The 13188-nt window shown below is 37.8% G+C and overlaps 3 protein-coding genes across 3 annotated transcripts in view; 1 reads left to right on the top strand and 2 right to left on the bottom strand.

The window, feature by feature from the left end:
• The window catches only part of LOC107622708 (dynamin-related protein 3A), a gene marked incomplete in the record, with an annotated part of 8182 nt that extends 5225 nt beyond the window's left edge, over positions 1-2957 (bottom strand). The window contains 6 exon segments of the mRNA XM_016324693.2: positions 85-144; positions 228-296; positions 495-596; positions 699-727; positions 814-1096; positions 2279-2957. Of these exon segments, the coding sequence (XP_016180179.1) occupies positions 85-144; positions 228-296; positions 495-596; positions 699-727; positions 814-1096; positions 2279-2650 (915 nt within the window).
• On the bottom strand, positions 5807-8849 carry LOC107620083. The gene is made up of 4 exons (XM_016322301.1): positions 8697-8849; positions 8262-8559; positions 6028-6122; positions 5807-5920 (listed from the first exon to the last, which is right to left on the bottom strand). Exons 1-4 carry the CDS (start codon positions 8847-8849, stop codon positions 5807-5809), a joined length of 660 nt encoding a protein of 219 aa, XP_016177787.1.
• LOC107622710 (probable glycosyltransferase At5g03795) lies at positions 9261-12395 on the top strand. Its single transcript, XM_016324694.2, has 6 exons — positions 9261-9598; positions 9701-9988; positions 10472-10758; positions 10889-11121; positions 11224-11381; positions 11567-12395. Exons 1-6 carry the CDS (start codon positions 9356-9358, stop codon positions 11669-11671), a joined length of 1314 nt encoding a protein of 437 aa, XP_016180180.2. The 5' UTR covers positions 9261-9355; the 3' UTR covers positions 11672-12395.

A 13188-nucleotide genomic window follows, 5' to 3' on the forward strand; every position in this document is an offset into this window, starting at 1 on the left:
GCTGAAAATGGTAAATAAAGCTGGCATTCTGCAGAGCAAAGTACAAAATAAAATACAACTTGTGTTTTCAACATTGTACTCTACCTGGTTCAATTTTTTTGCTAGTTGAGGAACGCCACAACTATCAGCTAGCCCGCTGTATACCTATGAATAGCATAAATGGATACAACTTAGTAGGTAATACATAATCAAGAATGCTTTATAACTGTTTAGAGGTACTCCCTTACAGGACGGCTGCGGAAAAACTTTTCTTCAGCAATAAGAGCATCCTTTATACTCCGGTTCATTAAGATATCCTAATTTGATGACACAATAAACAAACAATTTAGCATTAAATGTTGACCTGAAGCTAATCAAGTAGCATAAGTACAAGTATTCATTTATTTATACACAATAAGTGTACCTAGTGACCACAAATCTAACATAATAACTAATAGAACATATGTGAATGTTAAGTGTTCATTGCCTTCATCACAGCAGGAAAATAACATTACCTCCTGACTGCGATTTACAACACCTACATAACCAAGTCGGAGGGGAATAACTTTTCCTAGTAATAGATTCCGGGCATCAGTACCTCTGTCCATGATATCCAACTACATTCCAAGAATACATGCTTAACATGTCAGAACGAGGCAACAGCATACCTAAATTCACATTTCATAAATACAAATGTAAGCTATAAGAGTATTCTGAACCTTTGTGATCACGCCAATTGTTCTATTACCTGCAACCAAGAAATAAACATTCAAAAACCAATCAAAGACACGTAAAAAGGATTATTGATTTAAGCACATGCAAGTAATAGCCTACCCTCAGGATCAGCAACTCCCGCCATCTGAAGAGCATCTGAATTGGCCAAATCTGAATTTGCTGGAGTGACAGCCAGAATGAGACAGGTCGGGGTTTTAATATATGACATGATCATTGTTCTGATTCGGGCTTCAATATCAGAAGGCTGGTCACCCACAGGAACCTTTGTTATGCCAGGGAGATCAACAAGCGTGATATCAAGAACATTTGGTGAAAAAATCTTCAGTCGAATCTGCTTGTCAGAGACACCTTTGTTCCCTCCTGCTTCCCTATCAGTTTCAGCCTAGACAAAGGGGGAAAGGATATACAGGTAAACAGTGAGATACAATGAAAAAAGGACTACAATAGGACATTGTATAACTTATCAACACATCATCAAGATTCAAGAGCAAATCGCATGCTATATAGATCCAAATAATGGAAAACTAAAGTTTGACTATTTCCAAGCTTTATTAACATGAAAACCTGTTCCAATGGATGAATGGAACTTTGACCAAGAATGCTACTAGATGCCAATATTGTAGCAATAAATCTACAGCAACTAGTGAGAATACAGTATCTTTCAAAATTCATTCGGTCATTTCACATTTAATTATATTGCATTTCTTTAATATCAGTAGATAAAGCCTCAAAACAAGAATGGCTTATTCAAGAGTTTAACATCAATTTTATCCACTCTAGAGACATGAATGTTGGGAATCACTATCAAATTGTTTGCATCCAGGTTCAACTTAGTTCCATGATGGTTAATATGACTGAGTATGCATGTCCCTAAGGGGAGCAGTTTTTTTTTTTTTTTGCTCCTCTGGATAGAGAAAATAATCGCCAAATACTGAAAGATGTCACACTCAGTTTTTCAGTCATGAAAGTGATGTTAACAACTCTACATTCATTCTGATGTAGACATGCGAAATAAACATCACGATAAGATGTCCAATAGCTGTAATATTTAACATAATTAATTTGCAATAGAATTAGATTTCTCCTTTAGGTACATCTTTTAACATAGTCCTAATCCCAAAACCAGGAAAGTATGAGAGTTCTTTCTATGTTTTCAAGACATCAAATGCATTTAACTTTGTACTTCATTTATGAATTAAGAAGAAATTAAGAAGAAAATTTCAAGGTTATATTATTATTCTTGGGTGATCCCTAAGAATTCAACAGCAACTTCATTTCTTGCTCTTGTACTTAAAAATGTGCCTCATCATCAGTCCCTACAGCAACAACTTTCAATGACAAAATGATCACAACCACCGATTGAAAAACTAAAAAACCATGATATTTGAAACTGCAGACAGAAAAAGCGAAAATCAAAACTCCACGCCACTGTCAAAAATCCAAGCATAGAAATCTCAAGCTACGCTCCTAAAACCTCGTTTCAAATTGTCACTTTCAGCTACTAATACAAAAACTCAGAGATTATAAATGAAGCGAAAATGAAAAAATAAATACGAGTTTCCACCTGGATTTCCCTACGAATCTCGGAGAAATCGTAAAACCTTTTCCCAGACAAGTGTAGGAACTCGCCGTACTCTTCCTCGGAGCCGTCTGGCTTGCGCTTGGTCTGAACGAGCTGCAGAACGAGCGGGCGACGCGTGCAGATGTCATTGCCGCGAGGGAGGAAGTCGCGGCCGACAAGAGCCTCCAGGACGCTGGACTTGCCACTGCTCTGGCTGCCGACCACCGCCACCTGGGGGAGGTCGATGGTGGACTGACTGCCGACGCGGGAGAAGATGTCCTGGAGGCGGTTCACGAGCGAGATCACGGAGGAGCCGAGCGGCGCGGTGGCGGCGGAAGATGATGGAGGAGGAGCTGTGGTGGCATCGTCCGCCATGATTGGATTGGATCAGAAAATGAGAAGAGAAGCAGCAGCAAGGGCAGAGGAAGGAACCCTAGCTAGGGTTTTTGTGATTTAGAGGCGGATGGAGGAGAAGAAGGACTTGGTGAATGTGCCTCTCTTCTCTCTTACTCTTCTCCTCTTCTTGTGTTTCAAAAAATTGACGTTGAAATGAAAGAGGTGATCAAATAACAAAGAGTAAAGTAAAGATGTGATTGGTCCTCGTGAGCTGTGGGGTACTTTCAACTACTTGCTGGAATTGCTGCAGTGGTTGTTTTCCAATTATACGCCAACGGAACCAGACACGGGGGCCAAATGGGTAACTCAGACTCCGTAATAATCATTTCAATAAGAAGTCTTAAAGCAATTTTTTTTCAAAATTACTATTTAATTATGTACTTAAATTATTTTTTAATTAGAAAAATAAAGAGAACACGTGTTTGGTTGTTAAAAAAATACTAATATTAAAATAATATTTATTATAAAACTTAAAAAGTATTGTTCATACCCTGATTCAATACACAATCAGACCCAAATGAATAAAGCCTATTTTACGGACATTAATCAGGTCAACACTAACCCAACCTCATAAAGGTCGATCGTAATGACGTCAGACTTAGAATTATTTAGCCGAATAAGTAACCAAATCCTACAATCTCTCCTACTCATTTAGAAAATAGATCTTAAATTCTCTAATAAAAGGGAACGATTACCCACCATCAAAGGTAGAACGATTTTAAATGACGGTTATTAACTTTACATCTACACTTATAAATACCCTGACACCTTCATTTATAATTTGAATCCAATTTACTAAAAGCTTGCCTAAAATGCATGCTAACTTAAGTATCGGAGTTCCTTGCAAGTATCACCCCCACCTCTGCTTACAAACAATTCGAACGGATTCATCCTCGTTAGAGAAGACGTCGGACAAATCATCCAAAGACGTTTGGACCTCATGTTCAAGCCCAAAGCAACCCTGTTTCAAGTAACTATCGAAACATTGGCACCGTTGTCGGGGATCTGGAAGTCTACACCCAATCATGACGGATGATCAATCTAAAGACGAATATACGACATTCGAGTCCGAACCAGAACATCACAAAAACGATCATGCAATAGTGATACCTCCACGACAAGATAGAGCGAATGTCTCTAATGGGAAGGGACTTCACGAAACCCTCAACTCAAAAGGATAAATTCAAAAATTCACCCACTTGAGGACATGGTGAACCAAAATCCGGCAGAACTTATGGGTTTGGTACACAGACACCATGGGCGGTTGGATAAGCTTGAAATGGAATTAGAGTGACGATGAGAATCTAAACGAGCTATAAAAAGGGAGGTACGATGACAAAGGGATCTAGAAAAAAAACTTGAGAAACTAGAGACTTACCTTTGAGGTTAGAAAACTCGCCCGAATCAGGAAGAAACTCCTTTTGGAGGTGAAGATCCATTCACGGAAAAGATCATGTGGGCTAAGGTCCCCAAAAACTTTAAAAATTTAGACATAAACGTTTATGATGGAACAACCGACCAAAGACACCATATAAGTAACTTTAAAAGCCGAATGTACTTGGCTGATTCGTTGGATGTAACTCGTTGCAAAATTTTCCCGACGACGTTAACCAAGACGGCAATGAAGTGGTTTGACAGTTTGCTACCCTAGTCAGTAACTTGTTTCGACGACCTTGCAAGGAGTTTCCTTATCCGATTCTCCATTCAGAAAGACAAGGTCAAACACGCTCCAAGCCTCCTAAGGGTCAAGCAAGAAGTCGGAGAAACTCTTTGAGCTTATAAAGAAAGATTCAATCTTGAAAATTCAAAATTTTCCTACAAAAACAGTTATAAAGGGCTAGTCAATGGCCTAAAAAAAGGCCTATTCTCCCAATCCATATAGAAAAGGCACCCAACCCCTTCGTACAAGGTATAAGAGTGGGCCGAGAAGTACATTAATATGGAAGAAACTGCTCGATTGAGAGATCTTGCTCCGAGACAACATAATCAATATCTACTTCAAGACAAAGAAAATAAAACAAAGAAAAAAGAAGAATACAACTCGGACAAAACTTGAAGATACCACAACAAAATTGCCAAATCTCTTGTTTATTAACTTGGCCAGATTCATTCTCGTTAGAGAGGATGTCAGACAAATTATCCAAAGACATTTAGACTTCACGTTCAAATTTAAAGTAACCAAATTTCAGGTAATCTTTTTTTTTTTTGAGAGTAAGAGCTCAACACTTAAGTGGAGCATTGTAACCAAAATAAGAACGATAAAAACATAACAACTCCTATGTCATCTCCGGCATAGCTATCAACAACATGAGTTATTTACAACACCATTCCTTAGCACATGAGAATGATTGCTCCACACAATCACCAATTTCTGTTATCTTGCCCTGAAAGATGGCATCATTTCTGCTTCTCCAGATACTCCATATAACTGAGAAGAATCCAACTAGCTAATGCTTTCGCCTCTCTTTTCTCATTGGCACTGATCTCCAAGTCTCAAACTGCTCTTTCAACGTACCAGGGACAATCCAGGTCTGTCTAAACGCCAAGGTCCAAGCGCACCACACCTGCCAAGAGTACTCACATGTAATAAATAAATGTATATTTTCAACCTCTTTCTGGCACAGCATGCACACCAGATCATTCTGTTGTAGGATTCCCAGTCTACTTAGTCGGTCCTTTGTGTTGACCTGACCTACCAAGACAAACCACGCGAACAGCTCCACTCGAGGCGGAATTAGACCTTTCCATATCTCCTTTGTGAATCTGAATCTCATAAGCTCCTCATCCAAAGTTTCTTCCTGCAAAACTTGCACAAATGAATTAGTAGAATAAACGCCTTCCTTATCAAATTTCCATACCACTCTGTCTTGCACGTCCGCTATCAGTCTAACAGATTGCAAGACATTAAGCACTTGGTTCAGTGTATCTGTCTCCCATTGTCTCAGCTCTCTTCTCCATTGTAATTGCCACACCCATTCTATCCCATCCCAAAACCCACAATCCCCAATTACTGATCCTTTTTTGTTTGAAATTAAGAAAAGTCTCGGAAAGGAGTCTTTCAGCTTTCCCACTTGCAACCATGTATCCTCCCAAAATCTGGTGGATCTTCCATCTCCTACTTCCATAGCCAGGCCATCAATCATCTTCTGCTTGACATGTTGATCCCTTATTTGCACATGACATATGTCCTTTCACGGTCCCCCCTTCTTCGGTAACGTCTGAGTTGACAGCAAGTGATTTGGGTTCAAGCTATTACATGAGCATACAACCTTCTTTCATAGAGGAAATTCCTCCTTAGAGAATCGCCACCACCATTTAAACAGTAAAGCCGAATTACGGACTACTGCATCACCCACCCCCAATCCTCCTATCTTCTTCGGTGCCTGTACCAGCTCCCACCTCACAAGGGCCATGCCAAGTCGACCATCATCCTTCCCCCAAAAAACCTCATCTGCAAGGACATAAGTCTTCGAGCAACCGCGTTAGGCATTTTGTACAGACTCAAGTAATAAATAGGCAAGCTGTTGATTACTGACTTAATAAGTACCAACTTCCTAGCCTTACTAAGTATCTTTGCTTTCCACAAGCTGAGCTTCTCTTCCACCTTTTCTATAACCAGTTTTCAAGTTTTTACCAACCGCGGATTTGCTCCTAAGCTAATGACATGGTACATTACCGGTAGAGCTGCCTCTTGACATCCTAGTAGCTGGCACATCCGATTAACACACTCCTGGCTGCAGTTCACTGGTATTAAGTTAGACTTCTCAAAGTTAATGCCCAACCCAGACATCATTTCAAAGCACCTCAGAAGCCTCTTATAGTTTCTCAGCGTCTCCTCCTCCGGTGGACAGAATAAGAAAACGCAGAAAAACGCTGGGAGCGATTTCTGGGCTGTTTTAACCCAGTTTTCAGCCCAGAAAACACAGATTAGAAGCTGCAGAATGGACGAAACAAGTGGTTCCCATCCATCCATTGAAGACTTGATTATTTAAATTAATTCGAATTTAAATTTAAATTTGAATTCTAGGAAAAGATATTATTTTAATTTTAAAAATTAGATTTTAAATTTATTATGATTAGTTATAAAAGGGAGAAACTTTCCTTCCTTTGGGGAGGTCCCAGAGGATCCCAATTCTATACAAATTTACAATCCTTATTTTTCTCTCTAAGTCATGAGCAACTAATCCTTCATTGTTAAGGTTAGGAGCTCTGTTTATTCGTATGGATTGATTTTATTGCTTTTTCTATTTTAATTTATGTATGGATTTATAATTTAAGAATTGTTTTCGCTCTTTATCTTATGAATTTGGGTGGAACGGAAGTATGACTCTCTTTCTACTTGAGTTCTTGTAAAACTTGGAAAAACACTTTACTTGAAAACATATTCTCCTAAATTTTAATTATCTGGATTTAACGGGATATGTGACATATAATCCCTTTATTTTTGGGTAATTAGAGTTTTTGTGACATACAAACTGGAATTTGATCATCACCCTCTAATTGGAATTAGTTGACCAAGAAATTGGCTGTTGATGAATTTTAGAGGAGACTAAGAAGGTCTAAGGAATTAGGGTCTAGTCACATATAGTTTGCCATAAATTAAATCCTGCATAATTAAAATAGTTAGTAAGAAAAGTTAATCCGGAAAAATAGATAACTCTGAAATCTTAACTGCTTCTCCATATTTTATTCCCAACTTATTTATCTGCCTATCTTTAATATTTTTTTTATTGTTTAATGTCTTTTATATTGCTCAAACACTCTTTTCTTTTTGTCTAACTAAGCCTATCAAATACTATTGTTTCTTAATCCATCAATCCTCGTGGGAACGACCCTTACTCACGTAAGGTATTACTTGGTACGACCGAGTATACTTGCCGGTTAATCTGTGGTTAAAAAATCCGCACCAAATTTTTGGCGCCGTTGCCGGGGATTGATTGTGATTAACAACTACTCGTTGTTTGATTTCTTAGATTAGATAAATTTTTTTTAATTAGTTTTATTTTATTATTATTAATTTTTATTTTTCATTTTTGTTTACTTTCATTTCCGTAAATTTTTTTTTTCTTTTCTTCGTTCTTTCGTTCGCCCCTCCCCCCTTTTTCTGTTTCGTTTTATTTCTTTTTTTTGCTTTTATATTTTTTTTTACTTTAGTCCGTTTTTATTTATTTTTATTTCATTCTTATTTTATTTTCTTTTTATTTTTATTTTCTTTTATTTTCGCTTTTGTTTTCTTCCATTTTTTTCTTTTTATATTCTATTAGTTTTGTTTTATTTTTGTGTTTTATTTTTTTTAAAAATATTTTTAAATAAATAGCACTAATATATTTTAAATTTCTGAAATTAAGTTTGGTGTTCACTAGTTAGTTTTATTTTATTTTTTTATTTTAATTTTTAGATGGCAGTGAAGAGTGACGCGTACGCATGACTAACGCGTACGCGTGATTTTGGAGCTTTTCATGGCGACGCGTGCGCGTGACTAACGCGTACGCGTGATTTGAAGATTTGCTCAGTGACGCGAGCGCGTGATCGACGCGTCCGCGTGACTCGCGAAAAGGACCATCGACGCGTATGCGTGACTGACGCATACGCGTGACATGCGCAACTGCCTCTCCGATCATCCTGTTGAGCACATCCACCACTAGGACAAACAAGAACGGAGATAATGGGTCTCCTTGGCGTAGTCCCCTTTCCATTTTGGACGGTTTCGATGGTGAACCATTAACCAGGATAGAGATAGAAGCCAAAGTAACACACTCCCTAACCCACGCCCTCCATTTTCTTCCGAAGCTCATCTTCTCCAGCACAGTATCAACAAAGCACCATTTGACTCTGTCATATGCTTTTTGGAAATCCAGTTTAATAATCGCTGATTTCTTCTTCTTCAGCTTCAACCATGCACGATTTCACAAGCAATTAACGCTCCATCGTGTATCTTTCTTCCCTTCACAAAGGTACTATGTGATTCCCCGACTAAGCCTGGCATAACCCTCCTCATTCTTCGTGTCAACAATTTAGAAATAACCTTATAGACACATCCCACCATACTGATAGGTCTTAGTTCTTTTATCTCCTTAGCACCAACGAATTTCATAGCCAACGCTACCCATGTGACATTAGCTTCTGCTGGCAGTCGTGCTGACTCAAAAAACCCCATCACAGCTGCAGTGAATTCCATCCCTATCTCGTTCCAACACTTTTTTTTATATTTGTGTGAGATATATTATGAGTTTATGACTCTAATAAGAAAGAAAACAAAACTTCATTCTATTAATGTGGGGAACATTAATATTCTTTTCTAGTATTTTTCCTTGTTATTTTCTTTTGGAGTCAATATTGCAACCATGTCATGAGTCATGACATATTTGTTGTTGCCTAGTTGGGCTTTCTGGTTATGATATATCTGATCGGGCCTTATTGACATTAAAATTGGGTCACGAATTGGCCCACGGAACTTTGATGCATGGCATTCACAGTCACATCACCCTGCTGAGTGCTGACTTGCTAATAGCTAGTTGAGACGTTGACTAGTTTTGTTTATTTTCTCGTTAGGAGGTAGTTAGAAAAATTTAAAAAAGAGGAGCCAGTTGAGACGTTGACTAGTTTTGTTTACTATCTTCCCACCAAACAAGTTTTGTTTACTTTCTCGTTAGTAGTTAGTTACGAAATCAGTAAGCAGAAGACATGAGAAAAAGAAATATGTTTCAACTACCTTCCGAGAATCCTCATTTTCCCGCCAATTCCATGGCGCCACCTCCACTTTCCCGAGAAAACTCATTTTCCTTCCCAAATTTTCCCGGAATATTCCGCAACCACCCTCGCTGTCGATACCTCTGCGTCTCCACCGCATGCATCCTCCTCTACCTCCTTTACACCCTCACGAGCGTCTTCATCTCCGCGCAGCTACTCTTCAACCTCGAGCTCCAAGTCTCTTTCTCTCTCTCTCTCTCTCTCTCTCTCTCTCTCTCAAATTCTCGCTCACCGTTTTGATTTTTTGACCTTTTTGTCTCTTCTTTCTGTGATGCACAGCGCGATTTCGATGCGCCGCGCAGAGTAACGTTGCATTCTTCTAGAGTGTTCCACTCGCCGGAGGCATTCGAATTGGACTACGAGAAGATGGAGAAGGAGTTGAAGGTGTTCGTGTACCCTGACGGTGATCCTGAGACCTATTTCCACACGCCGAGGAAGCTCACCGGGAAATATTCCAGTGAAGGTTATTTCTTCAAGAACATCAAAGAAAGCCGTTTCTTCACTGCCGATCCTCTTCAAGCTCACCTCTTCTTCATTCCTATTTCTTGCCACAAAATGCGAGGCAAGGTATGCATGCCCTAATTTCACCTCCAAGAATGATTTGCATAATTCTCAGGGGTTAACTCACATCTCGCAACAAGAAACCTGTTCAATTGTGCAATATATTTTCTGTTTTTATTTATTCAAATCAATGTTTAGTTAGTTATTCTTGTGTAGCAAATAGCTGAAATGTCAAATGTTCACAAATCACAACTTTTAGGTTGAAATTGCTTAATACATATAAAGCCAATTTTGCATTTGTGGAAGATTTTGGGTGCCACTTGTTTTCACAATTTCACAATTCTCATAATTGATTCTCAAATCACGTAATCATTGAGGAGAACTGTTAATTTGTACATATCTAAGCCTGAATAAAATTATTCAAATACTATCAACAGATAATAGAATATGGAATATGCTTAGCAGATAGCACTACGCATGAATTCAACAACCTAGTGTCTAGCATAGTTCTCAATATAAGAGTCTAATGCGCGCATGTGAAGTATGCAGGGGTTGACTTATGAGCGTATGATTTATGAAGTTGGGAAGTATGTGGAGAGCCTAAAGTTCAAGTATCCTTATTGGAACAGAACATTGGGTGCTGATCACTTTTTTGTGACTTGCCATGATATCGGTGCCAAGGCTACGAATGGGGTTCCATATCTTGTCAAAAATTCCATTCGGGTGGTTTGTTCATCCAGTTATGACGGTTTGTTTATTCCACACAAAGATGTTACCCTCCCCCAAGTTCAGCTGCCATTTCTTCACCCTGCAGGTGGAAATGACATAAAGAGAAGGTGGAAATTGTTTTCGTACCATAAAATCGAATTCTTTTGCTTGTTAGAAACACAATTTTCAGTTAAGTCACCTGAAACTGTGCCATCTTTATTAATTTTAATACCAATTCCTATCCGGAAAATACTGCAGGAAAACACTTGCTTTCTGGGCTGGTCGCTCTGATTCTAAATTGAAAGATGAACTTGCAGCTGTGTGGGACAATGATACTGAACTTGACATTCAGAATAACAGAATTGACCGTCATGCTACTGGGTCTATTGTTTATTTGGAGAAACTTTATAGATCCAAGTTTTGTTTGTGCCCTCACGGTCCTGTTGGTAGCAGCCGTATCGCGGACTCAATCCATTATGGCTGTGTTCCGGGTAAACTACATCTTCATGACTTTTGTTGCTCACTGATTACCCATCTCTTCTGTGAATTCAATCTTCTAAGTTCTAACAGAAATTCTTGTCCTCTATCTGCAGTAATCATGTCAAACTATTATGACTTGCCTTTTAATGAGATTCTGGATTGGAGGAAGTTTTCTGTAGTAGTGAAGGAAAGTGACCTTTATCAGCTCAAAGACATTCTGAGAAATATATCTCAGAAAGATTTTGTGACATTGAATCAGAACTTAGTAAAGGTAATAAGTTTCAGTTTCTGGTTTTTAAAAATATCAGTTAGCTGATAGTTGGTGCAATTATGGAATCATATCCGTCATGAAGCTACTTATGTTTGTGATTTAAGACAAAAATTTCATACGTTGAAATAAATCATGGCTTCTTGTAAGATGATAACACTAGTTTTAATTTTCGGTTTATGGTTCAGGTCCAGAAGCATTTCCAGTGGAATACACCTCCAGTTAGACTAGATGCGTTTCATATGGTCATGTATGAACTCTGGCTACGCCGCCATCTCACTAGGTACTTTTAAAAAGAAACTCAGACAATGATAACTGAAGCAAGGAGTTTTATTTGTACATACGATTAACAGTACGATGTGGCCCCAACCTGTGAATCCCCACCGCAAGCTGTATCCTCAAAGTGAAACATGTTTGACCACTTAGAGAATTTGTGTGTAAAATGAGTATTAGGAAGGCAGTCTTCTCAGTAAAATAACAAATGTATATGTCTGCACGAAACCCCCCAAACCCTGCAGAGATAAAAGATATTTGGTGATAGAAGTCGGTGACTGTTAATTGTGAAACAAGAGATGCTGGTGTTGAGCTTGGAATCCATGTTAGGGAGAGTAACTCAGAGTACTCCCATAATCTTTTTCAGCCAAAATACATCGTTCGTGGCAAATAAGACATTGCTCAAGCATCTAATTTTAGCTCTAACCAAAAAAAAAAAAAAATGAGACTTCGTTCTTCTTCTTTCATTGTGTGCCAAAACGAAACAATGTCATCTGTGTCTAACATGGCAAGTCAAAACTAGTTTAATCCTCTGTTTGTTGATCCAATGTCAGAAAGGGTCCAAGAATCAATATAATGTCTAGAACTAGATTTCAAGAAATAGTATATTAAATTTTGAATGTGAGAGGCTAAAATGGTAAAAGTCATAAATCTCAATAACCAATAAAAAATTTAGTCCTATGGTTGGAGTATAAAAGTATGAACTACAAGACGATGTACTATGGCCATATTACGACTCCCTTGTCCAAACCAAATTCAAATCATCACAAACTCTTATGCTGCGTTTAGAAGGGAGACTGATATTGAGAGACTGAGACAAAATTAAGTCGTTCTATTGTGTTTGGTATAAAATATAATGCACTAAGTTATGTCTAAGTATCATGTTTAGTTTAAGATAAACATAAGAATTAAAGGGTAGATTTAAAATTTGAAAAGTTAAATAAAAATATTTTTGAAAAAAAATGTTATTAAAGTTTTCATCTGCAAAAATTTTAGTCTTTTCTGTCTCTACTGAGTCCCAGAAATTTTAGTCCCCTTTGTCTCCACTTTCTGAAGATATTGAAAAAACTGAAATTTTATGTCTTGAAACTAAAATTTTAATTCTAGTTTCTAACCACCAAACACAATACTAAATCGCAGTCTCTCAATCTCAATTCCAGTCTTTAGAAACAAACTGACCGAAAAAATTTATCTATACTCATTTTTAAAAACTCATCATTGTAGACAACAAAGAGACATAACAAATGGTAAATTCACCATTATTTGTTTGTTAACACCAAATTATAAATGTGTACCCCCTGTTCTGTTCGGCCCGAATATGAATAAGAAATAACAAATAACTTCCATTGTAGTATAGTAATTCAAACTTCCCAATATCTAATCATGCAAAATCCAAACTACGTAGATGTCTAATACGATATTTTTATTCCCTCATAAAACGGTAAAGAAAATAAATTCACTTATATTTTGAAGAGTTAAGGGCAAAAACGGAACTATTCACAATATATAAATCGAATCCAGTATTGATAGGATATAC

Source organism: Arachis ipaensis, chromosome B10, assembly GCF_000816755.2.
Source record: "Arachis ipaensis cultivar K30076 chromosome B10, Araip1.1, whole genome shotgun sequence".
In the NCBI taxonomy this organism is placed as follows: domain Eukaryota; kingdom Viridiplantae; phylum Streptophyta; class Magnoliopsida; order Fabales; family Fabaceae; genus Arachis; species Arachis ipaensis.

Excerpts from the sequence above, each read along its gene's own strand:
- LOC107622710 (XM_016324694.2), top strand. The coding sequence starts at position 9,356 with ATGAGAAAAAGAAATATGTTTCAACTACCTTCCGAGAATCCTCATTTT. Across the intron at positions 11,122-11,223 it reads CCATTATGGCTGTGTTCCGG|TAATCATGTCAAACTATTAT; the intron begins GTAAACTACATC and ends CTCTATCTGCAG. Across the intron at positions 11,382-11,566 it reads TGAATCAGAACTTAGTAAAG|GTCCAGAAGCATTTCCAGTG; the intron begins GTAATAAGTTTC and ends TTTATGGTTCAG.
- LOC107620083 (XM_016322301.1), bottom strand. The coding sequence starts at position 8,849 with ATGGAATTCACTGCAGCTGTGATGGGGTTTTTTGAGTCAGCACGACTG. Across the intron at positions 8,560-8,696 it reads TGGTGGGATGTGTCTATAAG|CTGAAGAAGAAGAAATCAGC; the intron begins GTTATTTCTAAA and ends GCATGGTTGAAG. Across the intron at positions 6,123-8,261 it reads GGCAGTTGCGCATGTCACGC|ATGAGGTTTTTTGGGGGAAG; the intron begins GTATGCGTCAGT and ends ATGTCCTTGCAG.